Below are 18,206 nucleotides of genomic sequence, written 5' to 3'. Positions count from 1 at the left end.
TGGTCAACAGCAATCCGGCCCACATGCCAACATGCCCGGCCAAAAGGGGCCCCAACAGGACTAGGGACTACCGGGTTTTTATCCAGTGCCCTGTTGGGGGCCAGTCCAACCTCGTGCCCCAAAATCCCAGTTTGGGTGCCAGTTTGTATGTGCTGCTTACAAGGTGGCGGCTGGGAACAGCTAAAGGTGGGGGCCAATGCTGTCACGCACCTCTGTAGTTCTGGACATGCAACAGGGGCACAGGTTAGTTGCGACAAGTGTCAGTGAAGTGAATAAAGGAGACATTTAAAATAAAGTTCATATTCAGTTATAATATTCATCCTCCCTCAAAATGCTGCATACACAACCTCTCTATTCAGAAGCCAGAGCAAAATGAAACATGGGAGTTTGGCTTCAGTCTCCCACAGGAAGTGGTCACAGCACTGACTGACAGGCTTTACTCAACAGCAGCAGGGAAAACCCCTCCCAGTTTCCTCCTTCTTGTGCTGCTGGGGGGGAGAGGAGCAAGCAGAGCAGAAACTGAAAGCCTGTGACATTGCAAAGCCCCACCTACCCTATGCATATTCACTGCACTTTAAGTAGCTCTGCTGAAGTCTATCAGGGCCCAAGCCACATACTGAAGAGTGAAGAGTCTAAACCAGAAGCTGGCAAAAGGTCTGGGTAGAGCACAGTTTTCAAGCAGTTATGGACATAATTGAACCCAAAGGTATTAAAATAAAAGCATTTACTTCTATTTTTTTACTTCTATTTCCCCTTTAAAGAGGGGACGCTGCTAAAACTAAAATTTTGCCTGGAAAGCTCAGGCTTTAACCCTGAATGTTTCATTCACTCAGTTAGGATACACCAACTGCCACTATGTAGCAAATAAAAAAAACATCCTAAATGTGGGAGGAGGAAGGATAGTCTAGTGGTTAGGGTGGTCACCCTATGTCAATGGGCTTTAGGGTTCAATTCTCTTCACCAGGGTCCACCTTGTGACTGCCCTGGGCACAGTCACATAACCTCCCAATGTCGCAATGATATCAGCCTTTAGACATGGGCTAATTGAGTGTTGTACAGATTTTTTTTCAGTGGCTGCATTAACATTTCCCCACAAATCCTCTCTTTGCACGTGAGTGGAGTGTTTTTTGTTTGCGGAATAGACTATATATCTGATGTCACAATTGCAACATAAAAGCACATACTGTATAAACTGCAAAATTCAGAAGCCCTGAGATGCAGTATGAATCCTCTGCAAAATCCACTTGTAAAGAAATATTATTTTAGGACAATGTCAGTTTTTATGTCCCACAGTCACATCTTCTTCCACAATTTGCAAGTGCAGATTTATCTAAGGTTGGAATGCAAATTTTATTTGTTCTCCAAAATCATTTTTCCCCCACAAATCATATTTTTTGCTGGGAAGCACAAACCTGCCAAAATCTATTCAAAACAATGAGCACATCATGATTTGTTTAATTAAAGATCGTTTTATTACTCCACATTTTCCCAAGAATTCCAAATTTTATATTTGGGGCTTTCACACTTGAAGAACGTCATGACAAATGATAAATGACCAACAATACAAATTTCATGAAATTTCTGACACACATATTTTGGCAAGAAAAATCAGGAAAGTTTTTTTTGAAGTTTAATAAATCTACCCTCAGTGTCTGCGCACCTTTCTATAAATGACCATTTGTAGTGCCTACTTTCTTATAGGTGTAAAGAGTTTGGTATAAAAATGGCTTGTATAGGAGGGTGGCATAAAAGAAGCAATTCCTATAAGTTTGCCAAAACAAATGAAAATGATTTAGGACTGATGTGAAAAGAAGTTTTGTGGTCAGATGAGATTCGTAAAAAAAACCGTGGTACAGACCTCAAAAACCATAAAACTGTTATTGTTACAAGAAGTGGCTCTACAAAATATTGTAGAGTAAGGATGCAATACTGATGCAAACTGCAAATTTCAGTTTCTTTTCTTTGTTTTAACAGGTAGCTGACGTTTTAATTTATTTATTGAATTATTATAATGCAGAGATATTCTGAAACTGGCCTTTTTTTTGGTTTTTAAACTATTTAGTTTTTTATTCAGCAGCTTTGCAGTTTGGAATTTTAGCAGCTTTCTGATTCATAAACAAAGAACATGGGGACCCAGGCATAGCAAATCTACAGGATTATCTGCTTGCATGACTGCAGACATCGATAAGCCCATTTTGCTTTATGCACAAATAATTTAAACAAATTTAAACCAAAGCAATCTTACAATCACACAATGAACAGAATTATTTTGGAAGGCAATTAATATTCTGTTTATTTTTGTGAATTCAGCTTGTTATACATTTTTCCTATAAGGGATCTTTCTGTAATTTGGATCACCATACCTTAAGATGCTAAAAAAAAAACCATGTAAATGTTAATGTTAAATAGACCTAATAGGATTGTTTTGCCACCAATATGGATTCATGCAGCTTAGTTACCATAAAGTACAACGTACTATGGGAGATGGACTTCCCATAATTCATAGCTTTCTGGATAAGGGATCCCATACCTGATGATTTGCAACTGTGCAAAATTAATGTACTTATCACTTTTGTTTGTTTAACATGGAAATTAAAAACTGTTCATATATTAGTACACAGTATAATATATAAATACCTGCATATATCAATAAAAAAAAAATTCAGATTGATTCTTAATTAAAGTCAAGTCTTCAAATGCCACAAGCTTCAAGTGTCTACTTAAGAAAGGATCGTAAAAGCTTCTCCATTTAAATCCCACCTATAAACCTTGTCTCCAGGTTGGAACAGCCCTAAGAGGAAAATAATGTTTACATTTATGCTTAGTAAAGAGAAAATACATATAAACACATAAAAAATAAAAATAAGTTTGAGCAATAATCCATTAAAGGAAAATGTGGGTGCAATAGGGCAACATTTACATTTTTAAACTATTAAAAACTTGAACTTGAATACACCTGTAGTCACCCCCTAACTGTAGTCAAAATCTTAAATGTGGGTTTTGAGCTTACATTTGAATACAACCAAAGAGGGTGCATGCTGGACTGAGGAAGATAGGCAATTATAATGTGTTTGATGATTTCAACATTTTCATTTTTGTCAAAGAGATATTATACTGATCCAAGAAATCAATATGGGTATAATCCAAATATGTATGGAAAGTTCACTACCAGCTGAACTTTGCATCAAGCCCACAATGTCTTTCTATCACGTTCTAAACTGATTAATTGAGAATGAATGTCTATAATATGAAGAAAGTTAAGTTTAAATGGATGTGCCCAGTAAATCTAATCACTTTCTTTTTCAGTACTACTAAATATATCTTTATTTTCTTGCATCTTGTATGCACAGTATAGTATCCAGTGGATCCCTTGTGCTGGTCCAGGATTGGCACATTCACAGTACACATTATGAGATATCTGAGACTATGAAAAAATATGGCATTGCTTCCTGAAATGGATAGTTGCCCAACTGGCTCTCCTGTTCTATTGAAGCAGAAGGTGTATATATTGATATATTTGTAAGGCTACAGCTTCATTATTTGTCTATATTTGTGAACCGCACAAAAATGAGTGTAGTTTAGATACAGTTTCTATTAGGTAAGACAATCTCACAGTAAAATGATTAGGATTTATTATCCATAATTTTTGGATTCAGCAAAATAACAAACCTTCTGTAAATAATTTAGAATTGAAACTCTTATTTGCTTATTAAAATGTTAGAAAAATCTGCTAACACAAATTGTCCTTTTCATTTGATTTTTAGAGTCATATAGAGTTTAAGGTTTCATATTTACAAGATTTGTTTTGAACCCTGCAAAAAGTATTGGTAGACAGCCAAATTTCAAACAAAATCCATAAAATAGTAAAGATTGCAATAATTTGTTTATAAAGACTATATTTATTTACCATTGTTGAAAATACAAACACCCTTACCGGTGAGGAATGTGTTGTAATGGTGCCGATCCACTTGGCCCGGTCTCTTTGCAACGCTCCTCCCATCCTTTAGTGAGTTTACACAGCCTGGAAGGATCTCGATCAACATGAACTTGGACCTATTATTAGTCAATAGTATCTGAATGAGCTTCATAAAATAATTTAAAAAAAACCTTAAAATTAGCAAAACTACACTGTGAGACACTGTGAGAAATCTATTGACTAAACCTGTGTTTCTATTTTTCCAATAAAACACTGGTATTCATTTGTGTATTACAGAAGAGAAATACTGCTACTTGCTTGACAGTTTTTACCTTTTCTTTTAACTTTGCAAGCCTTCTCTCCTTTTCGTCTTCAGATTTTTCCTTCGCTCTCCTCTCTTGAGCTTTTTCCTCAAGTTTTCTCAGGTCCTAAAACATTACATTTTAAACATTATATTTCTTGTACATTCCTTGTAATAAGTTAATTTTAATCAACAGCTCCAAAACCTTAAATAAAATTTAGCATGTAGTTTGAGAAACACTGCTATAGTACAAATGCTAGAAGGTTTTGCACGTACAATTTACAGAAAACAAGATGTGTAATAAGTAAAATGTTAAAGGGGTGGTTTACCATTAAAGGAACAGTAACACCAAAAAATGACTAACTAAAATATAATGTGCTGCTGCCCTGCACTGGTAAAAGTTGTATGTTTACTTCAGAAAGTCTACTATAATTTATATCAATAAGCTGCTGTGTAGCCATGGAGGCAGCCATTCAAAGGAGAAAAGGCACAGGCACATAGCAGATAACAGATAAAACACTATTGTATTCTACAGAACTTATCTGTTATCTGCTATGTAACCTGTGCCTTTTCTCCTTTTTTCCAGCTTGAATGGCTGCCCCCATGGCTACACAGTAGCCTATTATATAAATTATAGTAGTGTTACTGTAGCAAATACACCAATTTTACCAGTGCAGGGCAACAGTGTATTATATTTTTATTACTTTAAAGCTCTTTTATTTTTTGGTGTTACTGTTCCTTTAAAGGAGAACTAAAGCCTAACTAAAAAATTAGGGCAGAAACCGCAGCCCTTTAGCAGGGAAAATCTAGATATTATCTAAATATAGATAATTACTACGTGGCAGCCCAGAAACCAGTGCACTTAGGGCTCTGGCACACAAGGAGATTTGTCGCCGGCGATTTTTAAAAGAGCGATTTGGCGACAAGACGAATGACAAGACGCCAATGCTAAACCAATGGAAATCGCCAGCGTCAAAACATACGAGGCTACTTCAAGTCGCCTGCTGTCAAAATCGCACACAGACCCTTTTCTGAGTGACTTGAGTAAACATGTGGGAGAGGTAACTGTTGAGTGTACCATGGGTAGCAGATCGCCTGGAGCTCAACTAGCATGAAATCTCTTCGTGTGTATTGTCGTGGCGACTTGTTGCCAAAGCGCCAGGGGGAAAAAAACGCAGGCCCTTAGCATCGTAATTTAATAATCAGCCCTGCATCAGCTTATAGGACAGTTAAACCTCACAACTGGAGAGCTGCTGAATAAAACGCTAAATAATTAAAAAACAGAATAAAAAATGAAGACCAACTGCAGATTGTTTCAGAATGGCACTCTCTACAACATACTAAAATTTAAAGGTAAACACTCCATTAAAATGAAACAATGTTGATATACAAATACCTTTGGGTAAAGTTGAACACACAATGTAAACTGAGTGTCACAATACATATGTAGGTAAACACAGATACACATTTTAATGTAGACCCATCCTTAGCATGCATACACAGCCCTAACCTTTGACATCACTTACCCTATCTTGGAATCTACATATCTCAAATACTGCCATTTTCCTTCTCTCTTCTTGCTCCATTTCCTCTTGCATCTGTTTTTCTAGCAACAAAAAATCCTCCTTCTCCTTCCTAATTCGGATGTGCTCTTCCACTAAAAGCTTGACTTCAAGCTGGCGCTGGCGCTCCTTTCTCTGTTTCTTCAGCTGCTCCTCTTCCTCTTTTATTTTGGCTTGAATTTGTGCAGCTGCATCTATCTCCTTCTGTCTCTTCCAAGCCTCCAACTCCTGTTGCTTCCTGCGTTTCTCTTCCTCTGTTTTTTGTTTTTGGGATTCTTCTTGTTTCTGCCGATTAAACTGCTGAATCTCCTTTGCTTTTATTTGAAGCTTCACTATCTCCCCCTTTTCCAGTTGTTTTTTGGCCTTCCATTCCTGAATAGCCTGAATAAAAAGAGGTAGGAATAACCTTTATGTAACCAGGCATGTCTGCATATTTTCATGCTTCTTGTCATACTGTACATATACATTAGCATATTAACAGAAAAGTACAGTATTCATAAGGACCTGTTTGTACTTTGAGAAGATGGAGGAAGCAAGAAGGCGGTACTATGCTGCAAAATTCCTATGTTGTTAGTGCAACTACTTTGTTTTAGGGCTCTGGTACACGGAGAGATTAGTCGCCCGTGACAAATGTGGATTTCCCCAAAACCGCAGAAGTTGCCCCCCCATGTACCAGAGCCCTTACAGGTATGGGATCTATTATTTGGAATGCTTATGACCTGTAGTTTTCCAGATAAGGGGTCTTTCCATTTGACCAATTTAAAAATATTTAAACATTAAAAAATCCAAAAGGACTGTTTTGCAACTGACAATTTTTGTTAGAATAGTTAGCAAAAAAATAAGAATTGACTTAAAAAATGGCATTTATGTATTTATGAGCTTTTTGGATAATTAATTTCTAGATAATAGATGTTCAATAAAACATATGGTTATTCTGGACTTCAGGCTGTCAAACATTTACTCCTATATGCAATAACACACAAGGGCTCATTTACCTCCGCACCTAGGCACAGCACAATGATGCCAACATTTTGGGGAAAAACTACATTGTGGGGAATGCGCTCAAAAATACACTTGCACACGGCATCAAGGTAGGCAACTATGCCAAAGTTTGCACAGGTGCAGTTTCTAATGGCAACAAAAAGGTCAGTGCTGTCCAACTACTGCAGCACTGAGGGCTGGAATTTATCTGGCTTACGTGATGCAGAGCAGATAATGGAAGCCAGTTTTTACCACTTCCCTTTTTTCAAACCACACCCATGTTATTACAACAGCTGTTAAGACCATACCCACATGGGGTAGGCACAGCAAAAACCCAAATGGTTGGTGCTCACTGCAGGGATATAACCCATCACTAATATGTAAAAGAAGTTTATATGTCAAATTAAGCCATACCCGTAAACCCATATGCTTCCTCTTTCCCTGTGGGTAGCACAGCAACCCCCAGCACATAATTACACACCTTAGGGACCCCCCAACAACTATTTCCAAATGCAAACTAACTCCCAGAACAAACCCCTGCCAGGTTCACCTCCCACAGGCAGCACAGGGCAGGCAGAGTACGGCACACACAGGCAGGGTTGAGCAAGACAGGCAGAGTAGGGAAGGAAAAAGGGAAAACAGGCTGTAGGTAATTTGACCTGTAGTCTAACAGAGGGCCAACAAGGTTACAAGGTTACAGATATGGTAAAAACATTGGTATATTAGTCAATTACCTATAGTTACAAATATATAATCAAAGACAGAAATTAAGTTTTTCAACTAAATTGTAGGGTAAACTCAAGCTAGAATTGCAAGTGTATCTAGAAAAGCATTCTCATATTATCTCATCATATTGCTGAGCACAATTATGGTACTACTTCAGCTCATCCCAAGGGAAGGAGTTCAACATGTTGGCAACCAAATGTTTACTTATATGACATTCCTTTAAAATGTATTTACTCTTTTTTTATTTATTTACTCACCTCTTTCTTTTTCTCCTCTAAAAAGAGAAACTCCTGATACCAGGCCTCATGTTGCTGAACATCCTCTCTTGTTCTGCTAGGCAAATAAGCCAAGGCTTCCTCTAGATAAGTAGCTTTGCCCTTGTGCTTTGTCCACACCTTTAGAAAGCTCTGGTGGTCAAAGTCATCCCACCCTCCTAGACGCCCTCCTGTCTGCTGCAGGAACCTTTCAAATACCACCACTTCTTCTGGTAGCTGACATGAGGTCATTTTCTCTGCTGGTGTTTTGCCACATGGTGCTCTGAAGGTCTTTTCTGGTGCTGTATTTAACGATCCCTCTATTTTTTTTTCCAGTACATTTAGCTCATTGCTAGTAGTTTTCTCCTCTTTCATAAGTTCTTCATAGCTAAACAAAAATATGCAATTAGTAAAATAAAGCAAATGATGAAATCTGTCATAATATGTAGAAGAGAAGAATCAGTGCTCTAATTCTAGTATCCTAAAAAAAGCAGAATATGTGAAGTAAAACAATATCCAATTAGGAACACGTATTACATAATGTGTTTTAGTTTTATTACATGTGAGGATCAAGAAACACAATTATAACTGACAAGTAATTTGACATAATGGGTCTAATGTATGCAAAACTCCCTGGTGTCAATGCTAACAATGCAAAAAGGCTCATAATGATAGGATGCACCACTGAGTTTTACACTGACATATATGGCCCAGCTATTTAATGTTTAATGTATTTAGGGGGGCATTTAGTATCACTTGATTTTTTCATTTCAAGTTTTTTTGCCCAAAAAACAAATTTTGTCTCGGGGTCACAGTTTCTGTGCAACAAATCGAAAAAGATCCCAGTTTTTGCTTTTTTTCTGTGACTTTTTTTCATTTGTGTGTCTTCAATCCAGATCTTATGATAAATGATGGACATTTGTGGAAACGAGTTAAATTGTGGTATCAAAAAAATATACCATAAAAATCCGAATTTTAATAAATGTTTAATACTTGCAATGGACCAGCAATGAGCACTGGCACCACAGAATTCTCCTAGTTAAAACCAATGCCTGCTGCCTGCAGTTTTACAACACAAGGTCTCAGCTGACACCTGTTGTCTGGTTGCAGAACAGCCGCAGAAACATTGGCAAGCATTTTGGGTCCCAAACCTCTTACAACATACCGTAAAAATACTTTAGTGTTATTAAACACATACAACAGATGTTGGGACAGGAAAAAATCATACACAAACGGGAGGCACTGGTGTATATATGGTGAATCTGTTTGAATCTACTTACATTATTCGCTGTTCTTCTTTAAATGTACAGATAGCATTGTCTACTTCTTCCATCATTACTCTAAGCTTCTCAACAACTGCCAGGTGTAGAAAAAAAAACAATGAACATTAATTTCTGAAGTTCTAATTTATTTATTTATGCATCACATTATCACAGCACAAAGTTTATAACAGATATACATCATTTTTTTGCATTACAATAGTTATGTCAGCTGTAACCTGTGCCTTTTCTCCTTTTTTCCAGCTTGAATGGCTGCCCCCATGGCTACACAGCAGCTTATTTATATAAACTATAGTAACGTTTCTGAAACAAACACACCAGTTTTACCATTGCAGGGCAACAGCAGATAATGTTTTAATTACTTTGATACATATTCATTCTTGGTGTTACTGTTCCTTTATCAAGGTGTATGTAATATACTGTAACAACTATAAAAACTGTTATTATTATATCTTAATTACTACACTTACAGCTGATTTCAGAACTGCTGACAGGACCATTTCATATGCATTCCTTAATTGTACCTTGAAATCCCACCACCATTTAATGCTGGGACTCTTATTAACATTTATTACTGCTATCGAAATTATATTAGGTCTCATAAATGACAGGATTTAAACTATTTGTATACATGATTCTTGTTTAAGGTTTGCTAAAAGCTTGAGTCTTTGATGGTTTGATCTGTTTCCAATGATATATAATGTGGCTGTGTGCTTTCAGACTTTTGGTGGCCATACATGCACAGATAAAATCATACGAAAAAAAGCTTTGTACAATTATCTGTGTGTGTATGCTGGCCCGATAACTAATATCCATCTACTATGCATATCAGTCAGTCCAGGGATCAGAAAGGTTTGAAAATACAATCTACCACCATGTTGGCTAGTGCATGGCTTATCAGCAGAGGAGAAGAGCCACAGCTCTGCATAAATGATAGGAACAATAGAAAGACAACTGTACTGTTTGCAGCTTCTAGTACACTTCTTTAAGGGCTCTGCACACGAGGAGATTTGTCGCCGGTGATTTTAAAAAGAGCGATTTGGCGACAAGACGAGCGACAAGACGCCAATGCTAAACCAATGGAAATCGCCAGCGTCAAAACATATGAGGCTACTTCAAATCGCCTGCTGTTTCAAATCGCACACAGACCCTTTTCTGAGCGACTTAAGTAAACATGAGGGGGGGGTTAACTATTGAGTGTACCATGGGTAGCAGATCGCCTGGAGCTCAACTCGCATGAGGGGGAAAAAACTCAGGCGACAAATCTCCTCGTGTGCCAGAGCCCTAACTGTTCGGCCTGTGGTCTGATCACTTTCAGAGACTTGGCCCGTGTACGGCTGCCTTATGACACAAAACAAAACAGACTGTGAAAACACCCCTCTGTGAAATGACCCCTTGTCCCTTATCTTGTGCAGTGGTGACATTCATGTTTACTAAACTCTTGGCCACAAGTCAAGTCTGATGAGTTCTAATCAGAATGCTCTGGTTCTGTGATGGTGAAGTACAAAAACATAGTATGTACATGTCTATGAGCTGGAGCGCATGAAAGAGAGGTTTCTTTGATGGGACTGCTTTCAAAGACATTCAGTGTCACATGATGCTGTACTCCCAGTTGTTTACACTAGCCCTAACTGAAAAGACATTGGCTAAATTTTGTTTTGAGCTTTAGATGCCCTTTAAGACTTCCATGGTCATTTAATATAAGGATTCTGTTAAAAAAAGAAAAATACACTATGTAAACATAAACATTTGCACAAAATAACTGAAAACAGGGAAATTAGGCTAATAATAATCTAGGCAAGGTTAAATGATTCCTGCATTATATTTACTGGGCAATATTAACTTACATTCTGGAGTTGGTTTCACATCTATCAGCTGGCGCTGCAGTCTTTTTACATGGTTATGGATTTTTGAAAGCTGCTGTTTTGCCTTAAGTTCTGTTAAACAAAGAATTCACTTCTATCAGGAATAATACAAAGGTTTGAGGGAGGGAGGGAGGGAGGGAGGGAGGAAGAAAGGACATTCATTTAAACAAATGATAAAATATAAACATTTGGTTGTAGCTGTAAAGGTCTGAACTTACATATAAAAAGATGCAGAATAGAGATGTGTAGCTTGTGCAATCTTTATTGTAAAGGAGTCCAGAGTAGAACTATAAAACTGTTTTTGCGTTTTCTCATCATGCCTACTCTTTAGCACTAAGGTGCTCCATTTAGACTGAAACTATGGTCCATAAACAGAGTCTGGATCAGTATACATCAAGCCATTGTGAACTGATGGTAACTTCAAGGATTTTCAAGAAACAGAACATTTCAGTGCAATACACTGACACCCCTTTTACGGAGTATTATGTTTACAGGTATGAATACATTAAGGGCCATTACATTTCTCAACCAATAATACCAGGACATGGCTGTACTATAATGTGTCATGTTTCTAATCTCCAGTTGAATAAACATATAAATTATACATATGCATGCAGCCTGCCCCTCCATGTAGTGGTTTGGGCTCACATCTCATCCCTACACTCAACTATAAAACAAATTCCAGTCCACTGGTTATAAAAGTAATATTTAAATATTCAGCCTACTGTGCAAGCGCCAGCTCCTGTTAGGAGAAAACTGCACCAGCCTGGGTGATTTTTTTGTTAAAGTTTGGCTTTTCACTCTACTGCACATACACAGTAGAAGGTTTTCTCCTAACAGGAGCACCAGCCCAGGGTATAAGGTAAGTGATTACAATCACTGGGGGGCGCCTAACATTATGGCACCCCCAGTGATTGTACATTTCCTTCTTTAAATTACACAAAACAAATACTTTTATTCTCTTTCATTTCATAGTTGTTTAATTAAAGTCAATAAATCCTTTACTTTCTGCTCTCCTGCTGCAAGCCAGTTTTTCCTCATATTCTTCAAGGACGCTGTACTCTGCCCGAAAATCATTCTTCTTACTGTACAGATTCCCATTTTTGTCTTTTTCTAAATTTGCAATTCTGAAAAGAGAAAGATTTAAGGTTTAACTTATGCATGCTCAGGGACATCTGGTGGAGGACCTTGGGGGGAAAGGGGGTTAGGGGGTGCAGGACACGTGACTGGCGGGGGCACCCGCCAATTTGACTAACTGGCTTTAAAAGAGAAAGAAAATCTATAATCACTGGGAGGTGCCAAATGTTAGTCACCCCCAATGATTACTATCGCTTACCTGATACCTAGGCCGACTCCTTTGTTCCTCGCAGAGCAATCGTTTGGTTGCGCCCCCCACTACTATTGCTGTTTCCCGCCTTAAACCTTTCTGCCTTGCTGCCCCTTACATTTGGAATGCCCTCCCTGATTTCCTCCGGAGAGAATCCTCCCTCAGTCTTTTTAAAACTAAACTAAAAGACTACCTTTTGGAGCACTCACCCAGCACCTGATCTGGGAACTAGCACTTATATTGTAATGTCACCCACTGTGACCTACAGCACTTATACCGCATTTGCCTATTTGTGTCTGTAAGTTACCCTCCCATATAGATTGTAAGCTCTACGGGGCAGGGACCTCCTTCCTCTTGTGTCCTCGACTGTTAACTTATTGCAGCTGTATTTATCTTGTATTTATTGTTATACTTTGTATTTATTTATTATTATCGTATTAACACCCTGTTTGTATTAATGTATTCTACTGTACAGCGCTGCGTACATAAGTAGCGCTTTATAAATAAAGATATACATAAATACATATACATACATACATACCTAGGGCAGTGCTCCTGTTTGCAGAAAACTACACCAGTCCCAGGGGTACTTCTGTAGAGCAGCACGTCGCAGTCTTCTTAGCTTCTAACTTCTTCACACCACAGACAAATAGCAAATAGACTGTTTTCCACTGTATGGCACATGCGCTGGACCAGGGCAACAGAAGAAGGAGGAAGATTGTGGTGTGGTGTTCATACATAAGTACTCTGGGCTGTCGTGGTTTTCAGCAAACAGAAACACTGACCCTGGGTATCAGGTAAGATATTTAAATCACTGAAGGGTGCCTAACATTTGGCACCCACAAGTGATTGTAATTTTGCTTCTCCTTTAAGAAACAAATGAGCCAAAATACACTAACCTAGATTTAGAAATGTGCCTAGAGCCACTAACTCTTAGGCAGATTTATAAAACAAAAAAAAGGAAAAGAAAAATTGTGATTAATCAAGACAACAACTCTTTCTACTAATAGGTAAATCACAACTGCCTTAAGGGAAAATTCTTTTGAAAAAAAAAAAAAAACATTAGTTTTTTGCCAAACATTTTAGCAACATCTGTGCACATGAGATTAAGAAAGGGAAAGCTCTAAAATGTTGTGTGTCCAATGTTTTAAATGTTTTGATGCCTACAGGGATTTCTGTACCTCCTAACTCATTTTCTACTGCTCCATGCTCTCTGCCATAATACCCCCTTCTCTTCTTTTATCATTGATTTTCCATCTTGTTTTTTTTTTTTCTTCTCTTCCCCATTAATTCTTAATTTCTTTCCTTAGATGGATCCAGGGACAGACGCATAAGAGTGCTGATTTGAGTGTAGGGGTTGATTTTTGCCCGGAGTTTATCCACAGGCTGGTGTGGCTGTAGCCTTACTTCTTTCCTCTACATATTTCGTACCCCAACCTTGAAAAATCACCTTAGTATTCCCCCCCTCACCTCACTAGGACATTCTTTCATGCTTTCCCCCATGAGAAAGAGGCAATATTCACCATTTTCAATATTAGTTTAATTAATATAGCTTGCGTGGGACATGCTTTTTTATTATAATGGTTTAATAATGTGTTTAACACTGCACAACAGTATATATCTACAGTATATATATTCTTTGTTTCACTATGCTAACATTGATCACACTCTGCACATACAGGGCTACGCACTGATTACTAAATGTTACACACATACTAGGATTTAAGAATAAAGCCTGGGCCAGTGGGGCCCAAAAGGAACAGGGCCCACATGCAGACCAGTCTGACCTGGATACCAGGTCCAAGCAGATAGGAGTGTAATTAAGAAAAGTAACAAAAGAGTAAAGTCTAAACTAATAAAAGTTAAATAATTTGGAAAGGTTAAGTATTTTATCCAACACATTAAAAAGAAGATGTTATACTACTTACTGGCCTTTGATCTTCTCTAATTCACGAAAATACTCTGCTTTTTTTGCTTGATCAGCCTTTATCTTCCAGTTTCTCTCCCCACCAACATGGCTGAAATGGCTTTCATTCTGTTAAAAACAATATAGAATAATAACACCTGAAATGTAACATTCATGTTTGCATGGATACATACTGCATGGCTGTCCATGCACATGAATGGCTAACTGCTACTGTTCCACTCCATTTTGCGGTCTCTCAGGCAGACTCTGAGCTGATTTACATGTCCTGACAGTTGGCTAATATAGCTAAAACAGCCAAATTGTCCAACAAACTCTGGTCACGTATAATCAACTTTTGGCTAATGAAAGCAAATTAATGTAATAATTGGTGTAATTTACTGCATGAGTGGCAACACCAGTGCAGAGACCCCAAGGCTCTGCTGTACCCAATACATAGCAGTAAAACAGAACTACTTTGCTGAAGCACTTAGCACTAACCTACAATGCGGGATGTTTTACCTATTTTTATTTGCAAATCTGTGCCTGTAGCCAAGCTGAGACACAAATGGGTTTTAAGTAAATGGGGTTAAAACATTTTAAGGGGTATTGAACCATTTTCAATCCTGGCCACTTAAAGTTCTGGGATTAGCACAGATTATAGAAACTGATATTAAAAATAAATATTAAAGAAACAGCAACACCAAATTTTTTGTTATACTAAATTTCCCCCAAAACAGATAAAATGATAGGTAAGGCTTACTTCCCCTTGGAGAAAGGCCAAAAGGCGACAGCAGCTTGAAGTATCGCCTTTCTCCTAAGGGGCACTTCAAAAGTCAAATTCACACTGAAGATTTAAAAAAATAGAAGGGGAAGTAAGCCTTACCTATCAATAGCCTTACCTATCATTTTATCTATTTTGGGGGAAATTATTGCTGATTTGGGGGGATTTAAAGGGTACGTATCACCCTAAATTTGCTCCCCCTACCAGATGTGCAGTCCAATAGAGGGGGAAACAATAGTTTTTTGTTTAAAAAAAACAGTACCCGCCGGTGCTAGGTCATCCACCCCAGGAGGGAGCACCCAGTGTGGGTGGCCATGTTCTTTAGTGCGCATGCACATAATGAGTAAGACTTTCCGCTCACTTATTATGCGCGTGTGTGATGCACAGGGCCGCCGCTCCCTATAAGCAGAGTACTCAGTCTGCATAGGGCACCAACTCCCAGGGGGGCACCATCCCAGCTGCTCCAAAAAAAAAAAACATTTTTATATATTATAACATACCCCCAACACTGTCCCGCCGGTTTTTATAGCGCATCCTGCTGTCCCGGATAGTTCAATCAATCTATGGGGGCAATTGGGGGCACTGTGTGTTATTTTATTTTTACTTCCGTAATATTTGGGGGAGGGGGCACAAAAGTAAATTTCTGCTTAGGGCACCCATTTGGCCAGCAGCGGCCCTGGTGATGCCGGAGCGGTGGATATAGGGGGCTAATTTTTTTTTTTTAAAAAGACTTTTGTTTCCCCCTACTGGAGTGCGGGCTCTATTAGTACGCACCTCTGCTGGGGGAAGCAATTTTAGGGTGCCCTTTAAGTAAAAAAATTTGGTGTTACTATTTTAAATGTTTATAAGGATTTGTGTGCCAGAGATAGTTGCACCTTAGGGGGCACATGATGCGTTAGTAGGCAAATAGCCAATGAGAACCTTCAAGTTAGAGATATACCAATAAAGCACCAGCAAGAGGGGGGACAGGGGAACCACCTGGCACTGGTATAACCTGCACCTACAGATACAGATATCTCACATCACCGCAACCCCACCAAGAATATTTTACTTTAAATGTGATGTGAATGGGAAAGAGCTGAATGGGAAAGAGTTGTAGGCAAAAAGGCACTGGCAGATGCCCCACAGGGTGCCCAAGTGCCTGGGGGATCACGTATATACATTTCATAGGTGCTACGGCTCCCCACCACAGCCCAGCAGTAATTACTCAGTACCTGTACAGCGGAGTCCTCACACATCCTCGTTGCTAAGGTAGCCATGTTGTTGTGCGTAACCCACTCAGTCAGGCTTCACATTGCACAGAGTCTTGGGAGGAACCTGGGGGAGGGAACCTGTCCCGGTTTAAAACCTCTGTCAGGGAGTAGAACTAAACAGAGAGAAGAGTGAATGCTAACCTGAATCCTATAAGTTCATTTACGCGCTGCTGCTGCTGCTGCTACAGAACAGTCAAATGCAGAGGCTTCCTTACCTCTGATTAGTCACGGTGAATGTCAATCATTTTTTGAACCAATAGTTTTTTGCTCTCAGCTGGCCAGTCCTAGAGAGAGCAGAGGGGAAAGGGAGGGGACTAGGTGTAACAGAGACAGACAAGTTCAATAGAAAGAAGCTTTTCAAGTTGTAGTATGTGTTATCAATTGAGCTGGATGTTTTTAGTGGCAGATGGAGCAGGAAAGGTAGCTTTTGTGTGCAACTTCACTGCTGATTATTTCTGGTTTTTACTAGTAAGGCTGCAGTTGTTTGCGAGGAGCAAGAGGGGGGTTAATAATTGAAGAGAAATAGGAATGAAATAAATGAGCACATTCTGGTCTTCTTACTTTGCTGAGCACAATCTGGTGCCTTCTTTCCCCTTCCCTCAGTCCTGCCCATTTTGGATGGTTGTTGTTATTATTAATATTATTATTATTATGTAGGGCTAAAAGTTTCATATTTGCTCTGTTGCCCCCCACCTCTGCCAGGGACCTCTTATGATTATTTATTTTTTGCAGTCTTTCATTTATTTATTTTTGTTTCAGCAGCTCTCCTGTTTGGAATTTCAGCAGCTATCTGGTTGCTAGGCTCTTGTTTACCTTAGCAACCAGACTGGTTTAAATAAGAAACATGAATATGAATAAGAAAGGGACTGAGTAGAAAAATAAGTAATACAAGTTAACAATAATAATATAATTGTAAGTTCACAGAGCAATAGTTTTTTTTAACTGCTGGAGTCCGTAACCTCTGTTAGCAAGAGGCAGAAGGCAGATTGTTCAAAAACTATAGGAAAGAAATAATGAAGATTAATTGCAATGTTCTAGGAATAGGACATTCTATAACATACTAAAAGTTAACTTAAATTCTTGAAATACTGGGGGGGGGGGTACTGTGTCTGTCATGAAATACTGAGGAGGGGAAGTATTGTGTCTGTCATGAAGTACTGTGTCTGTCACACTGCTTTCAGCCATCCTCCTGCTCTTCCAAGTGTCCCTAATGAAGCTATCCTGAATGAGATTTCTTAAAAGAATACTGCACTGTGGGTAAAATAACCCACCTCCCATGGTAAATAAATTCATCTTGTTGACTATAAACCAGAAAAGTAAATATTATTGTTTGTTTAAATTTTGCACATACATAACATCATGGGCTATATGTTCTCCTTAATTAAACTTAAGGCAAATTATCTTCAAAAGCCTGCATTATAGAACTAGAGCAATAAAGTTTTGGCAGATGGAACTAGCAGCCTATTGTGGTGATGCAATGAGTGCAATCCACAATTCAAATTCAGAAGAGAAAATGCCACAAGTGACTGACAAGTGATTAATCCTTAGAATTATTACAGAGGTCTTCCTTTTGCTACCATAATTACTTGCTGTACCTAGAACAAAGATATCCAAACACAGTGTAGAAGGCAGAATGTTATTGCCTTTAAGTAATAAAATAAGTGCAATAAAATATAAACTGGTTTAGAGTAATTTACATTCTCCACAAGCTTTCAGCTGATACAGCACAGACAGGCATTACCATTACCATGGGCATTCTGTTGGAGCATCTCTGATAGTAACTAACACTGGCACTGTCATGGCATCAAGGCTTGGGGCAGCACACATATTGCACTGCTGCTACCCTGCTTTTGGCATTATTCTGACAGTGCACCCATGTGAATGCCTGTCATTGATGTCTCTATAAGTTATGCATGATGGGCCTGTATAATGCTGATACACAATATTTCTAAGGATATATTTATAATCCCGAACAGTGTTAGAGCCAGAATCATGCCAGAATATTGGACTGGGCAGAAGGAATCTTTGTTCATTTCTATGAAATTTTAAAGAGT

At 38.5% G+C, this 18,206-nt stretch overlaps 1 protein-coding gene across 2 annotated transcripts; it reads right to left on the bottom strand.

The window, feature by feature from the left end:
• Nucleotides 1-1,449: 1,449 nt before the first annotated feature.
• ccdc112 (coiled-coil domain containing 112) lies at nt 1,450-16,382 on the bottom strand. Of its 2 annotated transcripts, XM_004910491.4 has the most exons (11): nt 16,294-16,382; nt 16,114-16,216; nt 14,141-14,247; nt 11,891-12,012; nt 10,868-10,957; nt 9,021-9,096; nt 7,744-8,128; nt 5,744-6,160; nt 4,249-4,344; nt 3,935-4,053; nt 1,450-2,791 (listed from the first exon to the last, which is right to left on the bottom strand). In XM_004910491.4, exons 2-11 carry the CDS (start codon nt 16,156-16,158, stop codon nt 2,761-2,763), a joined length of 1,488 nt encoding a protein of 495 aa, XP_004910548.1. In that variant the 5' UTR covers nt 16,159-16,216; nt 16,294-16,382; the 3' UTR covers nt 1,450-2,760. The 2 variants fall into 2 exon arrangements, with proteins under 2 accessions (XP_004910548.1, XP_017945360.1); XM_018089871.2 differs by having other exon boundaries at nt 16,114-16,358.
• Nucleotides 16,383-18,206: the final 1,824 nt, after the last annotated feature.

The sequence above is a fragment of the Xenopus tropicalis genome, chromosome 1 (assembly GCF_000004195.4).
Source record: "Xenopus tropicalis strain Nigerian chromosome 1, UCB_Xtro_10.0, whole genome shotgun sequence".
NCBI lineage: Eukaryota > Metazoa > Chordata > Amphibia > Anura > Pipidae > Xenopus > Xenopus tropicalis.
This window is presented reverse-complemented; position numbering and strand designations above follow the sequence as displayed.

What these genes read in the sequence shown, in the direction of transcription:
- ccdc112 (XM_004910491.4), bottom strand. Translation starts at nt 16,158, where the DNA reads ATGGCTACCTTAGCAACGAGGATGTGTGAGGACTCCGCTGTACAG. An exon ending in TTGCAGCAGGAGAGCAGAAA is followed by an intron (nt 10,958 to 11,890) that starts GTAAAGGATTTA and finishes TTTGTTTAACAG; the next exon opens with AACTTAAGGCAAAACAGCAG. An exon ending in TGTGAAACCAACTCCAGAAT is followed by an intron (nt 9,097 to 10,867) that starts GTAAGTTAATAT and finishes TACACCTGGCAG; the next exon opens with TTGTTGAGAAGCTTAGAGTA.